The sequence below is a fragment of the Mustela nivalis genome, assembly GCF_964662115.1.
Source record: "Mustela nivalis genome assembly, chromosome: 10".
Taxonomy (NCBI): domain Eukaryota; kingdom Metazoa; phylum Chordata; class Mammalia; order Carnivora; family Mustelidae; genus Mustela; species Mustela nivalis.
Genome location: NC_139029.1, coordinates 53,106,387 through 53,134,201, shown reverse-complemented (window position 1 = coordinate 53,134,201; position 27,815 = coordinate 53,106,387). Strand labels below are relative to the sequence as shown.

The 27,815-nt window shown below is 39.7% G+C and overlaps 1 protein-coding gene across 1 annotated transcript in view; it reads left to right on the top strand.

Annotated features, from left to right (window-relative positions):
* Window positions 1–1,029: 1,029 nt before the first annotated feature.
* Window positions 1,030–27,815, top strand: part of SLC35D1 (solute carrier family 35 member D1) — a 53,586-nt gene continuing 26,800 nt past the window's right edge. The window contains exons 1-10 of the mRNA XM_082686415.1: window positions 1,030–1,638; window positions 2,468–2,501; window positions 2,599–2,685; window positions 3,380–3,447; window positions 5,074–5,145; window positions 5,769–5,837; window positions 7,872–7,974; window positions 12,309–12,401; window positions 26,168–26,235; window positions 27,341–27,419. Coding sequence (XP_082542541.1) covers window positions 1,436–1,638; window positions 2,468–2,501; window positions 2,599–2,685; window positions 3,380–3,447; window positions 5,074–5,145; window positions 5,769–5,837; window positions 7,872–7,974; window positions 12,309–12,401; window positions 26,168–26,235; window positions 27,341–27,419 — 876 coding nt within the window. The 5' untranslated portion in view covers window positions 1,030–1,435. The remainder of the gene's footprint in view (window positions 1,639–2,467; window positions 2,502–2,598; window positions 2,686–3,379; window positions 3,448–5,073; window positions 5,146–5,768; window positions 5,838–7,871; window positions 7,975–12,308; window positions 12,402–26,167; window positions 26,236–27,340; window positions 27,420–27,815) is intronic.

Here is a 27,815-nt window from a genome sequence, read left to right as displayed (position 1 = left end):
ACAAATACCGTATGATATACCACTTACACTAAATTTATTGAGACAGAAAGAATAGGGTTACTAGATGTTGGGGTGAGGAGGAATGGGAATGACTGTTTAGTGGTTAATAATTTCAGTTAGAGATGATGCAACAGTTCTGGAGATGGGTAGTAGTAAGTTGCACAACAATGTGAATGTATTTAATGCCACTGAATTGTACACTCAGTGGTAAAACGATAAATGTTATACTAAGCATATTTTACCATAATAAAAAAAGGTTGAAATGGTAAATTCTATGTTATGTGTATTTTACCACAATTACAAAATATGGGATAAGAGAAATAAAAAAATAGACAAAATAGATACATAATTCAAATTCAATTTTTTTCTTTTTGGCATTAAAATTAGGTATGTCATTTCTTTGCTCAAGTTGATAATGATGATTTGTTTCTGTTATATAATAATGGCTGTCACTTACTGAAAACTAGCTCTGCGCTAGTTTTACATCCATAGAGATAAGGAGATGCTGGCCCAGAGAGGTCAACTAATTGACCCAAGAGTACGTGGTGGTGAGGGGACATGTCTAGGAATCTTAGAATCCGAACTCGGCTTCAAAACACTTGCTCTGTCACCAATTCCCAAGTTGCTTGATTATCTTACTACTTTTTTAGATACGCCTTCATTTTGCTTAAGCAAGTTTTCCCTTGATCTGCAAAAATGTACTGTTTTCTGGATTCAGAAAATGTAAGAAGCCCAAGGCAATGCAGAATAAAATGTTTGTTGAGTGTTTCCTTTTATCCACGTATGATACTTTTGAAGGGCTTTGACCTTCTGAAAGAGAGACCAAAAGAGCATGCAAAGTGAGTCTAGACGCTCGCACCACAGAGAACTACTTCGCCAGGCACCTGTTACCGAGGGGAGGATGGTCCGTACTTTACTTGCGGCTGTTATCTGGAGAATACGGCTTCTGGGCCCCGGGCCGCCCGCTCCCCCGGCTTAGATACGCGGCCGCAGAGAGACCCAGAGCGGACTCGCGCGCAGGCGCGAGGCGGCAGCGGCGTTCAGAGTCTGGGCTTTGCAGCCTCGCGCCCCGGTGTCCCCGAGTGGTTTCCCCGCCTTGGCCTGTTCTCCCTTCGCGCCCGAGCTCAGGGTCGCCCCTGCCCCTTCTCCAGGCCCTCTCCAACCCATGCCCAGGCCAATCCCGGCGCGCCCCCTACCCTCTGACCCTGCGTTGCATAATGCCGGAGCGAAGTCCCCAAGGGTGTGAAACCCAGCGTTCCTGCCCCTGGGCGGGGACGGGCGGCGACCGTGCGGGGAGGCGAGGCGGCGAGGGCGCAGCCGGCACCGTCCACCGGCCAGGGCCCGGCGAGTCTCCCGGGAGTAGGCCCCCCGCGCCGCTCGGCCCCACCGCCAGGCCCTCCCGCCGCTCCCTTCGCAGGCCGCCGCCGCCGCAGCCATGGCGGAAGTTCATAGACGTCAGCATGCCCGGGTTAAAGGAGAAGCCCCCGCGAAATCCTCCACACACAGACATGAGGAGGAGCTGGGGATGGCGTCGGCCGAAACGCTGACGGTGTTCCTGAAGCTGCTGGCCGCCGGCTTTTACGGCGTGAGCTCCTTCCTGATCGTGGTGGTCAACAAGAGCGTGCTCACCAACTACAGGTAGGGCCGAGGCGGCGGCGGCGGCGGCGGCCGAGGCCGGGGGAGGAGCGCGCGGCGGCGGCGGCAGGGCGCCGGCTCCCAGGACTTGCGCCGCTAAAGTTAAAGCTGAACAAAGTTGGGCGGGAGCTGGGGAGGGCGGGCGGTGAATGAGCGGCCGGGGCTGCGGGGTTGGCTCGGCGCGCGGGCCGGGGTGCGGGTTCCAGCTCCGGGCGCGGAGCTCCGGACCGCCCCGTGCACGTTTCGACCCCGGTGGGAAAGCGCCCATCGAGCCGCGCTCTGGAAACCTTTGCCCTTCAGAGCGATGGAGCGGAGTTGCTTCGTGACTTTTGGCTCTTGAGCGTGCCAGGCTGGGAGCAGAGCGAGGGATGCCCTCCCTTCCCCGCAGCCTGGCCCGGGGTCCCGGGCTTCGGGGTCCCTGAGGTCGCTGACAGCCTCTGGGGAAGTGCGCATCAAGCTCACTTAAGACCGTTCTGCCGCTGTCACTGGGACCCTGAGGCAGAGGCAGAAGCAGAAGCAGAAGCATGTTTGTTGTAAAGATGTGAAACCGTTGAGGAGACCTATGTCTTCTGCCCGCTGAAAAATCCGTTGCAGGCTGCTGGCTGAAACTGGACGCGGACAGGATGAGACAAGTGGCCGCCGGAGGCTACAAAATCAGCGGCAATCAGCGGCGTTGCCTGACAACCAGCAGGGATTTTTCTCACGTTTTCATTTGGGGAGACGTTGGTGTTTGTTTCAAAATACGTTTTAAGGTTGCAGATGGGCAAATTGAATTCACAGAACTGCTTTTGAGTTTTTCTGACCCTCTATTTCTCTCTACCTTTTTTTGTAGATTTCCCTCCTCACTATGTGTTGGACTTGGCCAGGTTAGTTGGAATCTTCAGCATTACGTGGTTTATGTCGCTGGAACTTCTGTGTGTGTCTTTATATGTAGAACAGTGAATCTGTGTTCTCTGTTTGCAGATGGTGGCCACAGTGGCAGTTCTCTGGGTGGGAAAGGCACTCAGAGTAGTCAAGTTTCCTGACCTTGACAGAAATGTACCTCGAAAGGTAAAATAAAATAGAAATAATAAAATCTTTATTTTCTGAAACCAAGTCGCTCTATATTTTTATCAGTCCTCTGCATATGTAAAAAATTGCCGTTTTGAAGTTGCCCAGAATGGGTATAATGAAGGTAAAGAATAAATGTGGTATTACATGTTTTGAAAAGTCCTACCAACTCCTTAAAATTAAGGGGAAAAAGGCCCCCAGATATCTTGTGTTGTTTTAATTAATGAAGACTTGTTGGGAGTACAGCTGTTCTGCATTTTCTACATCCATCTAATCTAGCCGACGTATCCTACATTCATTATTCCTTGGGTTTATTTTCTTCTTCTGCCTGGCTCTGCTTGACTCCACGTGCAGATGAAGTGCCTTTCCCTTTTCTGCTGACATTAGAGCCATGGGCTATTACATGATCATATTTTAAAGCAAGTGATGTTTCTGTCTTCTATGGTTTGATCATACTCATATTTCTGTTTCTTTTTTTTCTTCTCCATTCTTCCCTCTCTTTGCCATAGTACTGCTGTTATCCAGGAATAATGTTTTATGGGTGCTTCATGGGGGCCAAAAATTGTATATGAGTTCTAATCTTATGTTTTAAGTGGAAAGAATTTGATCATATAAACAACTGTTTCTGTTTGAAAGGACCTTGTTTTAGCTGTCTTTATTATTGAGCTTTGTTATCCCTTTTTAAATTTTCTAGACGTTTCCACTACCTCTACTATATTTTGGGAACCAAATCACGGGACTGTTCAGCACAAAGAAACTGAAGTATGGATAACTTTATTTTACTAGTGAGGTTAATATGATGTATTCTTAAAACTGTACTTGAATGTCAAATATTTAACACATTGTTATTGGAAAAAAATGAACGAACCAGAAAGCTTTTGTTACTTAAATAAGATTACACCAGAGGTTTTAATTTAAATTCTTTGAGTTTGAAAACAAGGAGTTTTTGTTTGTTTTGGGTACCCCCCAACTTTGATACTAGGAGTCTTAAAATGTTATAAAATGCTGTTATAGGAGATTTTTATTATTTTTCCAGAGCTACTGTAGTGAAGAGTATATGCTAGGTTCCTGGGATTTCAATTCTTTAACACAATTTATAAATACTATATTTTAGGCAAATTCTATAAGCAAAATCAGAGGGTGGGTAGGAGAACTTTTGTAGTTTTTCTTTTAACATGAGGTAGTTAAAGTAACATCAGATGGAACTCCAATACAAATACGATTAATATTATACCCATGAGCATATCACTGTAGAGGCAGCATGTTCACTTTTACAAAGAAGCAGTAGTTTTCTGCTCTGCGACAATACTGTTTTATTATCCTCTAACCTCCTAATTCTTGACTTCTCCACTTGAGGAGTGTAGTATGTATTAGGTATATGTGATATTAAAGTTATACATATGGAGAAGCCATTTAACAGAAATCCGTGGTTTCACTACTTCCACTTAAGCTAACCCCCGGAATATTAGATAATTGTAAAACAGAATGGGGAGATCTCTGAGGATCAGAGACAAAGCGTTTTTCATTTCCTCTTTCTTCAGACCCAAGAAATGTGACAGAGTGACTATGATGATATCTCTTGGGCAGGGTTCGTGGAAGTCGAATTTATCATGCATGGGTGGGGCATCCTTTTCCATCTCATTACCTGCTCAGGAAGAAATGTAGACCTGCTGCAAAGTGCTGCTTGTATAGAATTTGCTCTTTTTCATCCATTGTCATCCATCTATCCATCCATTCATTCACACCCTATCTCTGGTTGCCAGCTAAGTATAAGGCACTTTGGAGTGAGATGGGATGTATTCAGAAATAACGATATTGCAAGAGACTGTGTTTGACTAGTGCAAGCAGAGTGCTCTGATAATTTAGAGGAAGACAAAAGTACATCCACAAAAAGGAGTATTTCATGGGGTGAGATTATCATAGATGCTGTTTGGAGGGTTGGAGATGTCGTTTTGTGGGGGTGGGTGGGAAATAAAATCAGTCTAGTAAAGAAGGACGAAAGAGGTCTTTTTCTTTTAAAACTAACATGGTCACTGTTCAGGGTGTTTGTATAGTAGGGAGTGTAAAATTAAAAAGTGGCTGTTACTAGTCTTTGATCATAGATATGTGATTGCTACCATTTTTTATAGGTAGCCTGAAGTTTTTCACTTCTTGTAGTTTTATAAAAGCAACTCTTTCAGGCTTTCAAATAAGAATTACTTCTAGAGAGGAATAAAGGTTTAATTTAATCACAGATTAACCAACATGGAATGAAATTAATCAGCATAATGGAAGGAAGAAACTAGCATTATTCTAAGGTACTTATTTGGAGAATCTTAGTTCAAAAAGTCAATCACTGAACTTTATTTTACCTAATTATATTTTTTCTTGTTTTAAAATTTTCTGCAGCTTGCCCATGTTTACAGTTCTGAGAAGGTTCTCCATCCTGTTTACAATGTTTGCTGAAGGAGTTTTACTCAAGTGAGCTAAATTTCTAATATATATGTATATATCTAGTCTTTAACAGACTTTAGTCATCTTGAAAAGGGGCCAGCATATGTGAAATAGTAAAATTACTTCTCTTATTTCTGCTTTATCTTTCAAGAAGTTTAAGGACTTTCTTTTTTTGCTATAGTAGTTGATAGTTTATGGGGTCAGTAGTTGGGAAGATTATGAATTGGAATTGGAATCTGTCTGAACATGAGATACACTTTCCAGAATTCCTGTACCTACTGTTGCCACAAGTGATGCTGGGTCTGAAACATCAGTATAAGTTTTACATAATGTTTCTGTCTTGGCTACTTTACTACAAAGGTGTGTGACCTTTTTCTACTGAAAGAAATTCTGATTTGCAAAAATTCAAACTCAATAATAATAGCAAATATAAGAATAAGAAAAAAAAAAGAATAAAAAAAATTCCTGTTTTGTATAAGTTTTTGCTTTCTCAAAAGGATTCTTTGAAATATCCAATTCCTTGAAAACATTTAAAATTACAATTGCTTATAGCTTTTTTAAGGAAAACTTTTTTTTTTTTGGTCTATATTGCAGAATGAATCTTTGTGAATAACTACAGGTACATGTATGCACTTTATTTTATTTTGTAGGAAGACTTTTTCCTGGGGTATTAAGATGACTGTATTTGCAATGATTATTGGAGCCTTTGTAGCTGCCAGGTAAGAATGTATTTCCACATTAGGAAATTATCTATAGTTACTGATAATCAATTACTAATAAAAAAAATTTTGTATAGGCTGAGTAAGAATCTGTCTTTGGGAGGCATCCAAAAGACTCTTTGGGAAGTTAGATTTTTCTAGGTCAAGGCTGGCAAAATCTGATTCTTCTGCTTATTGAACACATTCTATATGCAACACAGTATGTTTGGAATTTTACACATATTTATGCATTTTTTACAACACCTCTGAAAGATGTGGGTATAATTTTCCTATTTTCAGTTGAGGAAATGGAAACCTAAGTTCAGAAATTTGGTCGAGGTTACACAGCTCGTAGATGGCAGCACTGGAATTTGAATTTGTGCCTAACTCCAGAGCCTGTGTGCTTCTATAAATCATGTGGTATTCTTTTACTTTATTTATATAGTGCTAAAGAAAATAGTGCTCAGAAAAGGCAAATGATAATGAATTCTTTCCTTGTGGTGGAATAATAAATAATAGAATATCTTTATTTGGCTTCACTTAAGATACAACACAAGGACCATGACTTATATATTCTATTAAATTAATGAAAATTTCCCCATTGTTTTTAAGTTTCAGTTTTAAAATGCAGGGAGAAAATATATGCCCAAAGACTAAGAAAATTAAAGTGATGGCTAGAAGCCTTCTACATTTTACTTTGAGCAGGGCATGCATGTATGGGTTTGCTAATGTCGCAAATTCTGCCTGACATTTATTTTCTGTCTGGGGTTCAGTGTGCTTCTTGGACTGGCTCATTTACCTTCATCATTCCTGTAGTATAGGCAGGGGGGAAATACTGTAAAATATTGTAAGTCACATTCCACCCCAAATCTCCCAAGTGAAATTGCATTCTTTAAAAAAAATAATAAAAAAAGAAAAAGGATAGAAAACTTGGTTACTAGAATTTGATTATATGGCTTTCCTTTAGGTAATATGGCCTTCTTGAAGAAAAATTCTATGTGAGCCTCTGACCTTTTTGAAGCAGTTCTGTAAAGCTGGTGGGATTCAGAATTGAACCAAACAGGAGTGCTCAGGGCCAACCAACCCTGACCTACATAAAGTTTCTAAGGAGGATTTTCTTGGGATGAGACTTAATCTAATCAGAACACTTTACTATGGAAAAAGATTGGGAGGAAGGGAGTCTGAAGTTAGAAGGTTGTCAGGCTGCTTGGAAGAGGGGTTATACATAAGGCTAGTTCTGCCTGGAATTGCAGGGGCATCATGTTTCTCAGAAGTCCCATTCCATGCACTGGTTTAGCTATGAATACATAGTATCTTCGCACAATCACAGGATGTTGGGCCCCTATTTTTAGCTAGAGTGCTGAAGTACACTGAAGGCATATTTTCTTAGGTTTTTTGTTATTCTGTTCAGTTTACTAAGTTCTGTTCTTGTGCCTGGTGTTCAGCTAAATACTAGAAAACACCAGTTTCCCTAATCCTGCTAGTTATAGGCTTTTAAAGTAATTGTTTAAGTATTTGAGTTCCTAGTGTGTGCTTAAACACTGCTGTAGCTTGATCTCAGAACTAACTATAATCTATACTTCAGAAATTCCACTCAGTGACTAACCCAACCACCTGTACAACCTGCCTTTTGTGTGAATGAGTCCTTGGAAAATGACATGTTAAGAACTTCATCCTTTTGGTTTCCTTCTCTTGGAAATTGAGCTCTGATGCCTTCTTCCTGCTTCAGACGTATTATAATGGCAAATTTGGTTACTTGTTCTTGTTGTCTGACTTTGAATTCAGAGCGGTGTGCTATTAACTGACATGACTAATTATTGCTAATGACTGTGTTTAAGAGTTAGTACTTCTCATTTCTGAAGACTTCCCTATTGAGTATGAAATTGTTCATTATAACCAGAATCAAGAAGTACTAATCACTGATAAAATGCCTAATGTTCACTTAGCTAGATAAGAATATGTTCTTCTTTGTTCTTCTATTTATTGTACATTCAGATCTTTTTAAAAGTACTTGCATGTTCTTTAAGTTATTAAAGTGTTGCTTGTGTTTTACAGCTCTGACTTGGCATTTGATCTGGAAGGATATGTTTTCATTCTGATAAATGATGTCCTGACTGCAGCAAATGGCGCCTATGTAAAACAGAAATTAGATTCAAAAGTAGGTAGCAATCTAAATCCTTAAGAGATGTTTATTGGTTATGGGAGTGGTAATGCTTATTTGTCAGGAAAAAAGCCGGGAATAAAGAAAACTACTTCGGAGAGCTGGGGAAGACCTAGGGATCTCTGAGGGTAAAATGCCCATGCTTTGCTCCCCACTTAAGAAATTCTTTCAGTTATTAATTAGCAAATTAGATTTTATAGTTAGCTTTTCTGGAAGGGATTGGGTGATTATTGACTTTGGGAGAGGGATGTAATTAGGGTTGTTCATTACAGGGAAGTGTTCATGGCCATATTCTAGAAGGGTTGGTGAGGAATCTGGGCAAGAAAGAAATATCTGGAAACTCTTGAGCAGATTTGAGAAGTGAGAGTTGAAAGGGGCTGCAGATCAAGAATGCATTTTGTCTATTTGTCCCACCAAATAGTGGGAAACTTTACAGAGCATTAGAATTGCTCTCCCTCGGGGCGCCTGGGTGGCTCAGTGGGTTAGGCCGCTGCCTTCGGCTCAGGTCATGATCTCAGGGTCCTGGGATCGAGTCCCGCATCGGGCTCTCTGCTCCACAGGGAGCCTGCTTCCCTCTCTCTCTCTCTCTGCCTGCCTCTCTGCCTACTTGTGATCTCTGTCAAATAAATAAATAAAATCTTTAAAAAAAAAAAAGAATTGCTCTCCCTCTTAGGAGCAACACTGAGTTCCTTGGCCTAGATCTCATACACACGAACTAGCCACACCTATCCTTTTTTTCTTAACTTGCAGCATGCATACAAAGTCTTTACAGGTATTTTTTGTTTGTCGGTCTACTATATACTTTAAATATATACCCACTAAGTTTTATTTTTAGATCAAGCCAGACCATCAGAAAGCAGAGTATTTGAGCCACATTGCTTTCACTACATTATGGCATAAGTTCACATTATTGTAAGCAGCTGTGTAGGGGTACCTGGGTGGCTCAGTCAGTTGAGCATCTGACTTTTGGCTTCAGTTTGGGTCTTGATCTTGGGGTCATCAGATTGAGCCCCATGTAGGCTCCATACTCACTAGAGAATCTGTTTGGTGTTCTCTCCCTCCATCTCCCCTCGACCCCCCCACAGATGCAGAAATTCAATCTCTCTTAAATAAATAAATCTTAAAAAAAATGAGCAGCTGTGTAGGACTCAGCTGTATATATCATAGGGTTGTTGTTGAAGGAGCTGTCCTTTCTATCATGATGTGTCTTGCGTGAGGACCCACATGAGATTTCACAGATGCCACTATAGTTTTTTCTGAACAGTGGTATATTTTTTATTTCATAATTAAATTTTATAACTGACTGTGACATTATCTTATTTCCCTACCCATGTTTTCTAAACCATATGACCTTACCGAGTAAGTTTTTAGTCTGCTCTATTATATGTAAAATATTTCTGAAACTACTTCAGGTCATTTTTTTGAGTTGAGATCAGAAATACAAATGCCCAACTACTCAGTGGTAGTATTAATGTCAAGTTTGTATTGTTTAGGTAGGGGTCTTTGCCTTCTCCACATAGAACGAGTGGCCATCCCAGTAGCCTTCAATATTCTCAGAGGTTTGTTTTGAAGATTTTTGAAGAAATGGGAATAGGGTCAGTGTAGATTGTTTCCAACAAATTTTCTTTAAATATACTTTTATGTCTTGTTCTCCATTTATTTATTGAATTCCATCTCCTAGTATGTTGCTCCTAATCCATGAAGTATGAAAAGCAGATCAATATGATTAAAAGTTCTAATGCAAGTGAGTCATAAGTCATTTTTAAGTGAGGAACTGAACTCTCCTGGGAATAAAATACTCAGAAGCACGCATTGCTTTTTGTAGGTTCTGGGATGTACTCTAGACTGTACTGTCCTATATAGTAGCCACTAGCCCTGTGCAGTTATTTCAATTTAATTATGATTAAACTACTAATTTAGTTCCTCGGTTGTGCCAGTCACTTATCGAGTGCTCAACATATGTATGATTGTATTTTAATGGAAGCTACTACTGTTAAAAATTCTTATCTTTTTGAAACAGCTAGAGAAAAGGGAGCAGTTAGAGGTTTAGCTTTAATATGTTTCTGTTGTTTTTTTTTCCTCAGCCCATTTGCTGCTTTGGAAAATAAGTACCAGTGATAACACTCCATTTGTCCAGCACCCTCCACTGTCTGAAACAGTACTGTCCAATAGAATTTTCTGTGTTGATAGAAGTCTTATATATTTCTGCTGTCCATTAATGGGAGCCACTAGTCACATGTGGCTGCTGTTGAGCACTCGATAAGTGACTGGCACAACCGAGGAACTAAATTAGTAGTTTAATCATAATTAAATTGAAATAACTGCACAGGGCTAGTGGCTACTATATAGGACAGTACAGTCTAGAGTACATCCCAGAACCTACAAAAAGCAATGCGTGCTTCTGAGTATTTTATTCCCAGGAGAGTTCAGTTCCTCACTTAAAAATGACTTATGACTCACTTGCATTAGAACTTTTAATCATATTGATCTGCTTTTCATACTTCATGGATTAGGAGCAACATACTAGGAGATGGAATTCAATTTAGAGGCAGAGAGGTGGTATAAAAGGTCGGCTAACAACAGAAGATACAAACAGGAAAACTATAAAAGTCAGATGGAAGTACTCAAAAATGGGGCAATTAAATGACAGTAAGGGCGATATCCTATAAGAACACAATACAGTAATGCGTATTTATGAGGATACCTTAAATTCAGTACTAGTTGATGTACTACTCTGTTTAAGAGGCAGGGGAAAAGATTTCAAAATAGTTAAGATGAGAAAATAAGAACAGTTTGACATTTAAGTTTTTGGTATTTGTCAGTTGTCTGGATGGTGTGTGTCTGTGTGTAGGCATCCTCTACTTCCTAGATCACACTCGTATCTCTGGCTGACAGAGTATCTGTTGTTAAAGGTTGTTTTCTTCTTCTATGGCCTTTTTCTTGCTGCTTTAGAAATGAGGCACATCTTTTCATCGATGCCAAGGCCATCACGAGCAGTCAATTATTTGTTTTATCTGAGAGGCAGTATGGCCACACTTAAGTGCTGTTAATAAGTCAGAAGTTTTAGTATCACCGATAGTTTCAGGACTGCTAAAATCATGGTCCTTTGAGCTTAAGTCACGTGGTATAAAGACTTTATGCTGCATTTCTGACCTGAATGCAGCTATTGAGTTTAAAACATTTTTAACTTAAAAAAAATCATACAGATAATACATATTTATGATGGAAGTAGTAGAAGATGTAGACAAGCAAGAAAAAGAAAATCTAAATCTCCCTCAATTCTACCATCAATTGAGCAGCACAGTTTTGGAGGGTAAGTGTGTGCACTCATATTTATGTGTACACACTTAACTGTATACAATTTTAAATGAAAAAGCAACATATAATGTTTTATAACCTATATTTTTCATGTAATGCAGTTTCATGAACCTCTTTCCTTGTCAGTATTATTTAACCTTTTTAGTGGTTGCATAATGTTTCTTTCTATGATTGTATCCTCATCTAACCACCTAGTTTTCTGTTGTTGAGTATTTGTTCCCAGTATTTCAAAGCTGCTTTTGAGAAGGTAGATTGACTTTTCACATCATTCAGTCTCCTTACATCAGAGAAGTTAGGTAGATAGTAGATATATAACTAGTCCTTCATCCCCACCCTGCCCCCGTCAAACTCTAGCCTACTTTCTTCTGGCTGAATGTTTTAGAAGTGTGCAAATCAAAAGTGAACCCAGATTTCTCATACACTCCCTGTATTTAAAGACATACGTGGTTCTTTTGTTGTTCCCCAGTAGCTGAGGGCACAACGAATCACACTTTTGCCAACTGTAGGTAATCTTCATTGAAACTCACTTAAACATTTTCAGAAATACTTCACTGGCAAGTTACAGCTGTCTGTGTTGGTCTAGGTAGGAGCATGTGTGTTGGTATCTATCCATCTCTCTCTCTCAAATGGCACTTCGTTGTGGTTCTGAAAAGTTCAAGGCCTCAGGGTAGTGTTTGTATAGAGGGGTTTGTGTATATTCAAAGTAATGGCTTCCCTGCTTGCTGCTTGGAGGTAGCCAATTGATACTCTTTTTATTTCTCTGATTTTTAGCACTCAGTGAATCTCGGACAAATTTAAAATCTTGTATGTTTGCTCTTTTTTCCCCCCTTTTGAAAGCTTACATTATTTCTTAATGTTTGCAAAACAGCTGATTTGCTGTCTGTATGGTTGGGGAGCTGAGTGTGTGTGTGTGTGTGTGTAGGGGTGTGTAGGGATGTGTGTGTATCCTGTATAGAGTTGTGTATGTCTGTCTGCTAGAACCAAATGAAACACCTAATTATTTACTATTCTAGGAGCTGGGGAAATATGGCCTGCTCTATTACAATGCACTGTTCATGATTCTGCCCACCTTGGCCATTGCATATTTTACAGGAGATGCGCAAAAGGTAAGACTTCTTAATTATGATTTAATGTCTTATTTTTTTTGAGCTGTATTATTGCTGGTGTCCACAGATAGACTGTGGGGTTGGTAAAAAGTAATGTGCTCACTGAGTGACCAAAAACTGAGAGCTTATTTTTTTAGCTTGTTAATGTCATGCTAACCTTTTTTTCTTGGCATAAGTATTGGATAGTACTAAAATGGCTCAAAATAGCTTTGGCTCTTACCGTAAAAATAGTGCGTGCCAACTAGTGTCCTTCTCTTATGTGTCAGAAAGCTAGAGGAAGGAAATTTTTACATTTCTACTGAACTACAAAATAAGAATAGTGGCAGGCTATCCTCAAGAAACAAAAAATCCTGAATTAGTAAGGTTTCTTCAAACCTAAACAAAATGCTTGGCTTTCTAGAAGTTCTGTTTTATCGTACAGTTATTATGCTGGCTTAAATCCCAAGCTGGGTTTTTTTCTCAGGAGGTATTTAGCACTATGTGGTAACTTAACTGTGTAAATAGGAACTAATATAATACTTTACTCATTTTCTGAAATGATTAGCTAAATAAACCCAGAATAGAGTAGCAAATAAATCAATACAACATTTTTTCTTTAAAGGAAACCCATATTCATAGGAGAAAAATTGATAAATAATCCATTTTGTTCGGATTCACAAAATTTGGCAAACTAGATAAAAATCTAGAATTTACCAAGTTTCTGTAACAAGATTTCTTCTAATGAGTCCTCTGGCTAGTAGTCTCTTCAGAACAAATGTGTTGATTATTTACTCTAATGACAGAAACAATTTCTACATACCAATGGGAGCCAAAATAAAAGTTCTGAAAATAGTTAGATTATGAAAAAATTGTTCTTCAAAGATAGAAGACCTTATAAAGCTTATAAAGGTGCTTTGTTTTACTCATCAAGAATGCTTTCTTTTTAAAAACTGGCACAGAGGGACTCCTGAGTGGCTCTGTCGGTTATATGTCTGCCTTTAGCTCAGGTCGTGATCCCACATCCAGGACATCCAGATCAAGTCCCGCATCAGGCTCTCTGCTGAGCAGGAAGTCTGCTTCTCTTTTTCCCTCTGCTTCTCCCTCTCCTTCTGCCTCTCCCCTTGTTGTGGTCTCTCTCTGACAAATATATAAAATCTTTAAAAAAAAATAAAAATAAAAAAATAAAAAACTGGCATAGATCATCTTGAACAGGTATAAATGTTTTAATGAACTGTGACCTGGCTGCCAGCAGACCTAAAAGTGACTCCAAAGTAGGAAATAGAGCTGTTGCTCTGACTAATAAAGAGTGTTGAATAAATATTTTATGATTGTGAAAAAAGTGGGAAGAGAAACTAATTTATTTATTGAGTCCCTATTATGTGCTAGTTACTTCATGTTGTAATATAATGTAGTCCCCAGAACAGTTCTAGAAAGTTTGAACTATCTCTCTTTTACCAATGTGGAACTAAGACTTAGTCCCTTGCCCAATGCCATACTGTCGGTGGGTAGAGTCAGGATTTAAACTCAGGCCTAACTCCAGAAGCCATGGTCTCCCAGTGTTCGTCCTCCCTCTAGGAGACTCTGGCAGAGGCACCTCTTACTCTTTAGCTTTGGGCCAAGGATGTAACGAAAAGTAGCCGGGCCCCTCATGGCAGCATGGGTGGTTCCAAATCTTGAGGCCAATCTGTACATGACAAGTTGGAAGAATTAATGTAGTTAGGTATTTTATAGACTTGGCAAAGATGCAATTCTCATTAATTGGAAACTTTGACGAGTAGCTTGTAGTTACTTGAAAAAATGGACCAAAGGAGATAATTCTTCATTCCAAAGGGATGATCATTTAACTAGAAGTTATCTGCCAGGTTATAGCATTATTCATGCATATTTGAAAGTTCAGTAACATTCAGCTTGAAATGCTGATTGAGAGTGTTTCATCAGAGTGAAAAAAGTTGCCATGTCATCTACATATAGGTTGAGGTTTAGATTTTTCCTCTTATTTTTTTCTTTTTTATGTGGAGGAGTAGAATTTGAGTAATCTTTTTGTTGTTTCCAACAAAAGTGCCAGGCAAAGGTCGAGAAAGGTTTATTTTGGAAGAAATGTTTTTTAAAAAAATGACAGAATTCACCTAAATACTTTCAAGCTAGGATGATAAACTAGTAGAAGATGAATTTATTTTTCTGTAATCAAATCCTGTCAGCATTTTGGTTTCACATAAATGTTGTTTATCCTCACTCTTATTATTAGTTAATATTGTTCTTATAAAACATTTTCTGGGGGGTAGATGGGCACACTGTCTGGCAGTCTCATAATATCATACTTTTTTTCTTAACATTCTGTCCTTCACATGCTCTCCTTCTGACCTTCTCAAATAGTTAAGTGTTACTGTATGTCTCACTATGTTAGGCTCAGGTGATAAGAAAAAAAGATGAATTAGATGGCTTTCTTGCCTTTGAGGACCATACAGTTTTCTTGGGGAGTAGACCTATCAACATCAGAGCAAAACTGTTATAGCGTTTTGGGGGCATTGTGGGATGTAAAAGGGAATCATTTCTGTCTTCTGCTTGGGGATGAGATGCCTCATTGAATTTTGCCTCCAAACAGAATTGAAATATAAGTGATATGAATAATCAGTGTTGTCTTGGTAGGTTATAAATTACATTTGAAACTTAGGAAGTGAGAATTCTGTTTGACTCTGTTCCTAAATTCCTTAGGAGACAATATACTGCAATTTCATTTTAAGTTCAATTGAGATGAGTATTTCTCAGCATCTTCATTGTGCTAAGAAAGCTATATGTTAAGTTCTCTGTGGCATATATGAGAAATATGACGTAGTCCTTGCCACACGAGGGAGATGCTGGCATGTTACAGGGATGGAGTAAGGTCTGGCACCAAAGTGCATGCCCATCAGTCAGTACAATAAATATTTAGGAAGAAATGGGTGTGGATTGAATATCAAGATTCACTTTTTAGAACAGATGGGGCTTGGTTTTCTTGTCCACCAAGTACAACAAGAAATGCTAACCTGTGCCGGGAGTTGTTAGAGATATAACTCAGGTAACTAGCTTGCTCTTATTACTCAGCACAGAAACAGTGTGTGGAAGCCACAGGCGGCCTGATGCATCCAGGAAGCTCACGGTGGTCTGTGATAGGCTGCGGTTGTTCTCCCGGTGCTGGAAGATTCATTTTCGTAGTAGTCAGTAGTCTGTCTGTCTGAAGTCCTGGCAGAAAGGGTTTCTTAGGACAGAGGGGATATATGGCAGAATTTTGTGTGAGAGTTTTCTAGTATTTTGATTCGTTTTCAGGAGGTATGTTTTAAACTTGTGCTTTTCCTTTAAGATGCATATGTGTGTAAGTAGACGTGCATGTGTGTGTATTTTTTTTTAAAAGAGTGGACACTTTTTAATGGGGCAGTTTATCATTAAAGCTGTTCCCATATTAGCAATTTGAGGCTACTTCTGGCATTTAGGATGACTTTACTTATGAGATCTGTACCCAACAGGATGCTTCTGCATAAATCATTTTCCCTGATCCTCGTTACATACCTGAGAGATTGGTATGTTATTTGACTTATAGAAGTTAAGGACATGATTAAACCTCCACAGTGACAGAGCAGAGCTAGAATCAGTCTGTCTGACTTCAGATCGAGCTCTTACTGTTGGCCTGACTAGTACTCTCAGAGCCATGCACTGCCTCTCTGACTTACATTTTTACCCCCGTTTGGGAATTCCATGCAGGGCTCTCTTAAGAACAAGCTACTGAATGTGAGGAACGTCATCAGAGTAGTAGCACAAGTGCAGTTGCTGCAGCTTGGCCTGGTTATTACTTAATCTTTTACAAATAATCATATTTCTTTTGTTCAACAAATATTTACTGAGTGTACTGAGTGCTTTACTCAGGTGCTGTTCTAAATTTAAGAAAAAAAAAAGAAAGAAAAAAGACATGTCCCGCTTAAAGGAGCTTGCAACCCAGTGGGTGAGATCAACTAAACCTAGATTTGTATCATAAGAACCAGGAGGAAAAACAGAACAAGGAGGAGAGTGATTGGGGAAGAACTGCTGGGGATAAGGTGGCTAGAGAAAGCATCTTCATTAGTTTCACTTGAGCAGGCATTGGACTGAGTGGACTGAGACCAGTTTGTGTGGCTCTTTGGAAGGGTCCTCTAGATGGAGGGAGGAGTGGGTTCTGAGTGCTGAAGTGGGAGTGCCTTACCTTCTTCACAGGGAGCATTTTTTGAGTAGGTGAATACCAGGAGGATCAAGGTGGGCCTTGAAGGATGTGGAGGAAGAGAAACCAAAGGAACATTCCAGGGGGAATGGATATCATGAGCACAGACGTAGTCGTGGGTTCAGCCTCATCAGTATTCTTAGAGGGTGGCAGTTAAAGACGTTGGAGACCTTCAAAGAGACCTTAGAGAGCATCTGGTTTAAGACTCTTTTCACCATTGGGGAAGTCAGGACCCAGATTGGGCTCAGGACTAGAACCCTGATTTCCTGACTAAAACTAGTACTCTTGTTCCCCCCACCCCCACCCCACGTATCATACCCGCCTTCCCTCTGAGCTGGGACAAGTGATAGATACAGGAATTTGAAATTTACTCTGCAGAGATGATGAATCCCTAAAAGTTCCTGACATAGGAGGTAGAGTGGAAAATTGGGGGCAGAATGCAGAAGAAACATCCAGTTGGATGAAGCAATTAGTAACATCCAGTTCTGGCCTTGACCGCTGTCTGATTTTGGATGAATCCCTTCTGCTCCTCCACCCTGCAGTGTCATGTGTAAACTGAGTAGGTTGTATCAGTTGAGTTGGTTAGTTTTCTAGGTAGGGCCCTTTCCTGGACTGAGACAGAATTTCTGAGGAGCAGAAGGCATGCCCATGTGGAGACTAGCTGCTGCTGTTCTGACAGTTGGCATGAGCCCAGCTCCTCCCTGAGTCCCGAATACCAGTGCTTCTGAACTTGCTCTTCTCTTTTGGACTCCTGGCTTTCTTGACCCAGAGCCATTTTCCATGGAAGCTCTGTATGTATTATATGAAAAGATCAACAAGATAGATTTTTAAAGCGTAGTGTAAAATTGCGTATGTTATGCTATGTTTTGAATAAAATAGAAAGGGAAAAATAAGACTATATATATATGTATACATTTTATTTGCTGATTTAGTAAAGAAACTCTGGAAGAATATGCAAGAAGCAAAGTAACCACCAATTTGTGTCTGAGCCTATGTGTGAGAACAGGATAAGTATAGAACAGGAATGGGAGGGAAACTTTTCACTGTTTATCTTTTTATATTTTTTTGATTGTGGAGCCATGTAAATGTATTTTAAATTACCTTTTATAAAAGGAACAGTAAGAAAAAGATTAAGTTTTTCTATAAATAATGACTATCCTCTGATGAATCCCAGTTTAAAATTACTGGGGGTGGTGGGACAAATTAATTAATTCTCATTATTCAGAGTTGGAGACTCTTGATCCAGGATGCAGATTAAAGCAAAATCCAAATTGTTTTTCTCAAAATATCACTGTTAACCTTAGAAGGCAGAGGAGAGAAAAGTCTCCTGTGTTAGGGCAGGAATCCAGTAAGAGGGCTCCGAAAGTTCAGCTCCCCAGGGAGGCAGGAGTTCTACAGAGTAGTGGATGGGGCTTACACAGTCTTTAAGCAAGAATTGAAGGCCAAGGAAGAAGGAAACCTAAATTATCATAAATATTGAAAGACAGGAGCCAATCAAACGGTTTACCCCAGTGAGCACATAATGCATATCCTTGGCAAAGCTTTCTGAGAAGCCAAATGTCTATATTGGGGGGGTAGGGGGTGGGGTGTGTGTGTGTGTGTGTGTGTGTGTGTGTGTGTGTGTGTGTGTGTGTGTGTGTAGTTTTTTAAGAAGTTTATTCAAGATTCTCAAAGTCCTGGCTTTACCAGAAGCCAATGAACCAATATAGACAACATTTAGTTCTTTTAAAACATGTCTTCTAATTTTAAAACATTCTCTTTCTTAAAAATACAGTGTATTTGGGCGCCTGGGTGGCTCAGTGGGTTAAAGCCTCTGCCTTCAGCCCAGGTCATAATCCTAGCATGCTGGGATCAAGTCCCCACATTGGGCTCTCTGCTCAGCAGTGAGCCTGCTTCCTCTTCTCTCTGCCTGCCTCTCTGCCTGCCTGTAATCTCTGTCTATCAAATAAATTAAATAAATAAAAAATTAAAAAAACAAAAACAGTGTATTTAAAAGCCAGCTCAGTGTTAATAAAAGACATCTGGTTAACACGGATAAAGGTAGATCAAGCATCATTTGAATAATGGCTTTCCAGAGTGTCAGTTAAGCTAGACTGTGTTTAAACTTGTTAGTTGTTGCCTCCAAAAGGGAATGTGTACAGCACAAAGCCAGTGATTCACAGTCACAGGAATTGGAACCTGGCTTTTTGACAGCATACCCTGCTAGGTGTTCTCACGTAGAGATGGAGGAACAGACCCCTTGCTGTAGCTCTCACAAGGCCAGTACTGTAGTCATGGGTACATTGTATAATGTCTTCATTATATCACTGGCTAAATTACATGGCTCAGATGAGTTTTACAGGAAAAGTTGCTGCGTGGATGGGTTACGTGGAGATGTCTCTTACTAAGCATTGCTGTCTAGATAATGAAGAATTTTAGGCTGTTGGTTCAGCCTGTCCACCATTATTAATCTTTTCTGGGTCATTCTGGAGATGGTACAGACCGATTCTCAAACCCTGAGTTATTCTTTCCAACTGACAGGTCCCTTCTGCTTTCTGGGCATTGGTGTCCTCATATGTAAAACAAGTGGGTTGCATCAGTTATTCTTCAGTGAGGAATGACTTTCTCTTTGCCCTATATGTTGTTTGATGGACACAGTAATGTGGTTACCCACCCTTACCTTCGAGGGTAGCCCTTCTTCACAAGAAAAGTAAATGACCCTATTAATAAGCTGGAGTGTGGGGTTTTTGCCATGTTACATAGATTTTAGGTAGGTGGCAGAGCCTAGTGAGAAGAGAGAGTGAAGGTATCTGGGTTCTAGGTCCTTGTCAGAGCTAGGAGCAGGAGAGGGCAGAGCAGAAGCGATGGCCAGTAGTTACAATAGCGCAGAGGATAGGGTGGGTAACCCAGGACCACTGGCTCCGTGAACTTGTCTGACTGTTGCAAGGTAGGCAGGGAACCATGGAGGCCATTTGCTCCACCACTGACCTTATCTTCTGCCTTAGTAACTTTCCTAGCAGTTTACTTTCCAGGATAAGGTTTCAGGTTTTTTCTCAGTAGTTTTTTGGGAAAAGAATTTTCCAAATAGAATGCTGTCATTCATCCACATTTTTTTCTTTACCATAAAGTTTAAAAACTAAGTGATTTATTTTTAGACTTTATAGTAAGCAGGTTTCAAAACTTCTAAGGTATCAAAACGTATAAAAAATAATCATTTGGATTTTATTTCAAATCTCAATTAAGCTGGTGACCCTTTACTTAGCAAATTTTCCTGGGAGTGAGAATGTTACATCCAAGACTCAAGTGTACCCTGAAATTATTCCATCCTTACTAAATCAGGGGTGATGAATTCGTGCTTATGATCTCCTGCGCTCATTGTAGACATTGCCATGTAGTCCCCACGCTTCCTTGCTAAACCTAGACAGAGCCTCAGACTGTCCACCCACATAGTAGTTCAGACGGCCAGAGTTGGTTGAGTAGAGCTGATAGAAGATAAAATCCCTATCCCTAGACTAGATTTTATTGATTATGTTGTTGATTATGTGCTGTTCGTGCCTAATCTTACACAGACACTTGCTTTCTTAATTTCTTTAACCTAAGCAACTAGAGAACACATTTTTTTTTTTTAAATTTAGCTTTCTTTTTCAAATATTTTTGTTAACTGAAAAGTCTCATTCAAACCAAATGCCTATTTTTAGGAAGTGGTAGGTCCATGTAACCTATTTGCCCGTTGATTATGCCATCTTTTCATGCCTATGTTGTGTATTGGTCGATGGTATTAAATTACACCACCAGCACCTATAGAAACGGAGACTTTGTTCAAAACAGGAGGAAAGCCTGAACATCTTTGTATGTGCTGTCTGTAGTCACAGCTACTGCTCAGCCCAGATGGAGGATTTCAGGCCTTGTGGCAGGGAGCCCATCTCGTCCTGTGTCACACAGAATGACCCAGCAAGGCCTTCTTTTCACAGTGGCTCTTCTGTTAGCTTTCTCTAGAGGCAGAAGTTTTGCTTTAAATGTTGTTTTTTTTTCCTCTCCTGATTAACAAAATATATGCTCCCTGTACTTTCTGTGTTCCCTGTCTTAGGGAAAAGAAAAATTTGCATGCAAATCTGTCACTGAGAGATAACAATGTTGGAAGTTTAAGTGAATAATAATCTCTTCTGTATGTGAATTTTGTATAAAGTTGCTTGCATTTCGCTCCCTCCGTTGGTTTCTCACAAGAGGCGGCTGGAGCAGACTGTTTTCAATATTTATAATGTGGATAGAGGCTTAGAGAGGCTAAGTGACTTTATGATGGACTCACAGAAAGTTAATAGCAGATTTAGAATTCAAACACCCACTTTTTGACTCAGGGGTCCAACAGCAGCCATGTGAAGCTATCTAGGAGAAAAAATTCAGAATATATTACCTTGTCTTTGGTTTTCCCAGTACTTAACTAATGGAACGATGATGGGTTATGGAGCTGAGCAGACACCTAGTAGCTGGATAATTTTGGGAGAGTTACTTAACATGTCTGTGTGTAGGACATAATAGGCTCTTAATAGGCAGTAGCTTTGGTTGTTTTTTCATGCCATCTTTATGACCAGGGGAGTAGACTCCCCTGGCCGGTGGTACTGGTGGGTCAGATTCCTCCTTCAGATTTCTCTTTCAAATGGCTGCTGCTTGTTCTGTTGCAGCCAGAGGGCCCGTTCCTGTGGCAAAGCAGAGGAATGCAACAGGCTGCTGGTGCCAGACGGGCTTTCTCCAGAAACAGGCCTAGTATTTAGGGAAGGAAATAATCCCATGAGAATTGTTTTCCTGTTTTTGAATTTTATGTAAATGGAATCATGTTCATGGGATTTATTTTAATATTCCACAGATACAGTTAATATGTTCCCAGAGGGGATTGTGCAGTATGTATTTGGGTGTTTTTGTATATAAAATTTAATGCTCAGAGTAGAGAGCCTTAGACTTGGTGTATATAGACTCAGGGCCTCCATGTATTAACTGTGTTATCTAAAGTAAGTCACTCACTGTCTTCTGGGGATAAGGCTTGGTCCTATCTACCTCACAGGGGTGTCATGGGGATCACATGACATTGATGTATGTAGAAGCATTTTGCAAACTGTAAAGCATTCCATAAATATAAAGGTAGTTATAATTTGTTCCTTCGTTTATTAGCAGTTACCTGACTAAACTCTCTTCAGCATAGTGCCCCTGGGCCAGCTGTGGGGCCTGGCACATGACTGGGGGCTTAGATGTCAAAATGTACATTTAGGAGGAGATATTTAGAGCTAAGGCAGAAAGGAGCTCAGGTGTAAAGAGAGGTTTATTTGAGGCCTTTACCAAATAACTGATTTCTTTCCACTCCTCGGTCACTGATAGCAAAAAGAATTAGAAATAATATTTACACATAATTAACATCACTTACTGAACTGGATGGACCTCCTTCACATCAGGCATTATATCCATGGTGTCTTTAATTCTGATAACAACTCTACAAGATAGGCCTTAATATTCCTCTTATTATTTATGCAGAAACTAAGGTTCAGCAAATCCTTATGGTCCATCACACTGGCTTTATTCTCTTAGTGACTTTGGGGTAAAAGAGTAACTTATCTAGGAAAGGAGGGTAATTTAGAGTTGAGGAAGGTTCTTAGGGCTGAGATTTCTTTTATGTGTTTCAGCTTCAGTGAAATAAAGTCTCTCCTTTTAAAGCTGATCTAACACTCATGTTAGAATTGGAAGAAACTTTAACAGGCACTCCCTTTAACCTCGCTCACAGAAGCTAAGGCTGTGTAATGAAGCAGGGGTGGGCTCGTGCCATGTCCTGGGCTTCTGATGCCTGGTATGCTGCTTTCACAGGGCCCATGGCTTTTCCTGCTGGGTACTGGTAAGCCTCTCAGAGAGACTTCTTCCAGTGCCCACCTGCTGGTTTGCTGGGTTATGCCTTTTCTCCTCCAAGAAAGAAAAAATAAATTCAGTGCAAAAACTAATGAGTCTAATGCCAGTAAAATGACTTTTACCATTTTAAGGAAATTGAAAATGACATAGATTTAGTAGGAAACTTGAAATCTATTTAGTAGCATTACAGGTAGGTTTGTGGGTGTATTAAAAAGTAAATTCACCTTCTCAGCCTATAGAAAATGATGCTAAGCCAGGGAGCATGGATATTTAATTCACTTTAGTTATTTGTGCCTAACAACATACAAACGCTTGGGAGCAAGGCAGATGTGACATTTGACATTGTTCCTGCTCTCAAGGAATTGATAGTCTTGCTGATAGAGGCAGTCTCCTGAGTTCTAGGCCTGTGCTTTATTGTGCTTTAATGGTTTCTCATCATACCATATATACAGGTATGGAAGAGCATAGCACAATGCTCTGTATGACTTCTTTCCTTTATTCTTTGTTCTCTAACAATGAGTTGTGGAACACTTTCTATTTGCTGTCACTTCGTTAAGCATGATGGTTACAGAGATAAACCCTGAAGGCATTCACAGTGCCTGGTTAGGTGATCTACGTACGGAGAGTCACGTACATGCAGGTACTTAGTCACATATATGCAGTGTCCGTGATAAAAGTAGCACTTAGTGTTTTGGACAGTTTGGCAGGAGAACGCCTGATGTGAATGTGGGTTTTTGTGCAGAGCTTTCCAGTGGAAGCATCGTTAGAGATAGGTTTATAATTCATGTCAGTGATTGAATTTGAACTTTTGCTTCTAGCCATGATGGAATAATAGGGATAGGCTTTATCTTCTTGCCTTAACCTACTAGAATACTGAATATATGTGAAAAATGGTTTCAGACATTGGACAACAAGTAGTAAAGGATTGTGGAAAGAGAAAGGATGAGAGGAGAAAAGAGGGATATAAAAAAAGACCAAATTAAACTTCTAGGGATGAAAAATATGATCTGAATTGAAAATAAAGCAGAAGGTATTAAATAGCAAGCAGATTAGACACTGCAGAAAAAAGATCAGTGAATTAAAGAAATAGCAATAGAAACTAATAGAAATAGCAATAGATACTATAGAAACTAGTGCTTCCAAGATGAAGCACATGGAGAAAAAAGCCTTGAAAACAAATGAACAGATTACTAGTAACATGGGGTAGTATCAATAGATCAAACATATGTGTTAGATCTATTGTCCTGAGGTATAACTATGAGGTGTAATATGAGTAACTATTGTCCTGAGCAAGGGGTGGGGATAGGGTTTGAGGAGTTAATGGAAGATTTTCTTTCCAAATTTGATGAAAACTAAATCCACACATACAAGGCTCAACAGATGGTAAGTTATAGTAAAATGGTAAGTTAAAGTACCATAAAGAGGGACAATTTTAATGCTGAAAGAGTTATATCAAGTAGCATAACAATCCTGAGTGTATGTGTACTTAATGAGAAAGCCTCAAAATATATGAAGCAAAAACTCATGAAGCCGAATGTAAAGCACTTGAACACCATCATCAACTAATATGACCTAATTGACATTTATGGAGCACTCAACAACAGTAAATAAATCTCTTTTCAAGTGCAAATGGGACATTTACCAAGATAAACTATATTCTGGGTCATAAAACAAGTGTTAATAGTTTAAAATAATTGAAATAATAGAAAGTATATTCCCTGGCCAGAACAGAATTAAACTAGAAATTAATAACATAGAGATCTATGGAAAAATCTTCAAATACTTGGAAATAAACACACCTCTCAATAGCACCTGCTTCCAAGAAAAAATCATGCAGAAGATTAGAAATCATTTAGAATGAATGAGAGTCAGAACACCACATAGCAAAATTTATGGGTTGCTGCTAAAGGAATGCTTAGAGGGAATTCTATAGCTTAATTAAATGCATACATTAGAAAAAAAGAGAGATAAAAAATCATTGACCTAATAAGCCTTTCCCTTAAGAAAGTAGAAAAAAAAAGAGCAGGCTAAAACGAAAAATGAGGAAGTTAAGAGCAGAATTCAATGAATAGGAAACAGAAAAGCAATAGAGAAAATCAATGAACCTAAAACTTGGAGGTCAATAAAAGATCAATAAAATTGCTCAACCATTGCCAATTGATAGGGACAAAAAGTGAGAATGCACAAATTATCATAGAAGGAATGAAAGTGGTATTACAGAGCTTGCATATACTAAAAGGATAATGGCATATTATGAACATTATGCCATAAACTGGAAAACTATCTGTGAAATGGACAAATTCTTGAAAAAAACCTAAAAACTCATTCAAGAAGAAATAGCATGAATAGCTGCATTCTACTAAATATTAAATAACGCTACTTAATTAAAGAATTAGCCCTAATTAATGGGGCTATTTAGCTCTGTTAAAGAAACTGAATTTTAGTTGAAAATCTTCTCAAAAGGAAAACTCCAGGCCGTGATCACTTTAGTGGATGATTCTACAAAATGTTTAAGGAAGAAATAATGCCAATTCTACATAAATTCTTTCAGAATATAGAAGAGAATACTTCCTAATCAACTTTTATGAGGCCAGCATACCCTGTACTGATAGTTGAAAAAAATTTCAAGGGCAGGGGGTGGAAATTATAGTTAAAAAAAAAAAAATCCTGCAATATATAAAAAGGGCACTATGTGACCAAGCTGTGTTTATCTCAGGGATTAGGTTAGTTTAACATTTGAAAATCAGTGTAATTCCCCATATTAGTAAGAATTAATAAGAAATTAATAAGAAATAGAAGAACCATGTCAAAAAATTTCCACCCCCTGCCCTTGAAGCTGGATAGGTTGGCAGAAAGATCAAAAGGTGGACTGTTTCTCATATTTGCTTAACAAACTGATATTGCAACAGAAATTATGTTCTTGAGAGAAAAATCCTCCATCCTGGATGGGAAATGAGGTGATCAATGCACTCTTTCATTTCTCTTCCTTCCTTTGCGTTTGGCTTAAAAACAAAATGGCAACAAAACCTTGCTTTCGGGGCACCTGGGTGGCTCAGTGGGTTAAGCCTCTGCCTTCGGCTCGGGTCATGATCTCGGGGTCCTGGGATCGAGCCCTGCATCGGGCTTTCTGTTCGGCGGGAAGCCTGCTTCCTCCTCTCTCTGCCTGTCTCTCTGCCTACTTGTGATCTCTCTCTGTGTTAAATAAATAAATAAAATCTTAAAAAAAAACCAAAAACCTTGCTTTCACCATCAACTGTTTTAAAGAGTAATTCTCCCTGGGTAGACCTCAGCTGAATTTGTGTAAATAAGGGTGCACTTGAGCTTTCACATGTTACGGGGAAGAAGTAGGTTTTAATGTTTGAGAAAGCTTTTAATCTAGCCATCTGGGTGAACTTCTGAGATTAGCCAGACATGGCTTCTGCCTTCAAGCAAATATCCGTTTCTTCTAACCCAAGGAGAGAGGTAAAAAATCTTCCTCACATTACATTTTAGAAAGAGAAAGCCTTCTGGAACTGTTTTTTGGGTTCAGCTCCATATATATGAGATTCTTAAACATCGCTGTCTATCCTGGGAGTGATGTAGGGGAATGTATACACGTGTTTGTGTGGTGAGAGAGTACCCAGGATTTTGATGAAAGAACAGAACAGCTGATTTTGAGGGCCTGCTCTAAAATCAGATACTTTCTTGTGTCTTACAGGCAATGGATTTTGAAGGCTGGGCCGACACCCTCTTTCTTCTGCAGTTCACCCTCTCTTGTGTGATGGGGTAAGCCTTTGTTGCCTTGTTAGCAGATCGCTTTCCTAGAGAAGTTTGTTCTTGGGTCCTTTTGCTTCTTGGTATCCTGTTCTGTCTCTTGAGTGTGTCTGCATAGGATGATTAAAATTCCAGATTCAGGTGGTTTCACAGCCCTTGGGAATGTACCCTTAGGGCTACTAAACTAATTCCAAAGTCATGTTTCCAAGGATGGGGACAAGAAACTATTAACATAGGAACCTAGTATGTGATAAGCACTATTATATTTCAAAATGCATTATTTATTTCTACATTGATTATTTGACACATATTTTTGTCCTCTTACCTGTGTGGAAGCAGTCCCGGAACTCAAGTAAGTTGTCTAAGTTTGCACAGTTAGCACTGGCAGCTTTTGACTTTGAGGCTGTCTGACTCTCTCTACAAGGTTGTCTTCCTCCTAGGAGAGTATATGTGGAAGGTAAGAAAAGGGTATCTGCTAACGTGCCTCTTCTCTTCACCTTCATATTTCCATGAGGAATTGTTTTCCTCAGCCAGTTAGTTTGGTTAGTATTTATGACTAGATCAGGCACAGGCTAGGTGCCCAGTGAGGGAGTGCTTCAAAGGAAAATTAACACGGTGCCTTGGTACTGAATCAAGCTCCGAGCCCTTGTTGTAAATCTCTCTGTTCCAACTGCTTCCAGTTAGTTGTTAAGTGAACCTATGTTCCCTCTCAAAGTAGTGCTAATTTGGGTTTCTTCCATCTTTCAGAATCTCCCTTGCCTCCTGTCCAGAGGTTGCATTGACCTCATGGGAGGCGCACTGCTGAGCCATGGTCTGTGAACTCAGCTTTCTCTCAGGGTTAGGTGAACTAGTGGGAATATGAGTACTCATGATTAGGAATGGTTGCAAGGTTTTGGTGAGGGTAGTTGGGGGGAAACACGTGGTCAGTAAATGGACACATGATTCTCTTTAATGAAATTAAAAAAAAATCTAAAGCTGCAGTACAAGCAGGGGTGAGGTGGGGAAAGCTCAGAGTCAGTGACTGCAATGCGCTAGCATGGCCAACGCTGTTTCTCTTGGCTGAAGATTGCTCTAAAGTAAGCAACCAGTTCTTAAACTTCTTCCTTCTCTGTTCCAGGTTTATCTTGATGTACGCCACAGTACTCTGCACGCAGTATAATTCTGCCCTTACAACTACAATAGTTGGCTGTATTAAAGTGAGTTGAAAAAATACTGTTATCTAAATCTTGCTGTGGTCTAAATCCCTCATCCTTCTTTCCTCACAGATTGTCTTGGTTTGACAGATTGTGGTGCTGGTTTCTAAAACTATCTTCAAGAACTCAGGGAGGGCATAATCTCTACTTCCAGGCAACTTGGCTCTGGGGAATATAGGAAAAGGAGAATGGGTTACCTTAGAGTAGAGGAAGAGGAATTAGTTTTGTTTCAGACAGGATAGGTGGCTAGCTTGGGAGTGATAGGCCTGTCCCTTTAACCCCCAAAGAAAACTGTTCTGTTCACTGCTTTACTGAGTTCTGGCTATTGTAGGGAAAGGATGCCTGCCAGAAGTTCATCAAGGGAGTTTTCCAGTGCATGAGCCAAACCTTAAATGGCCC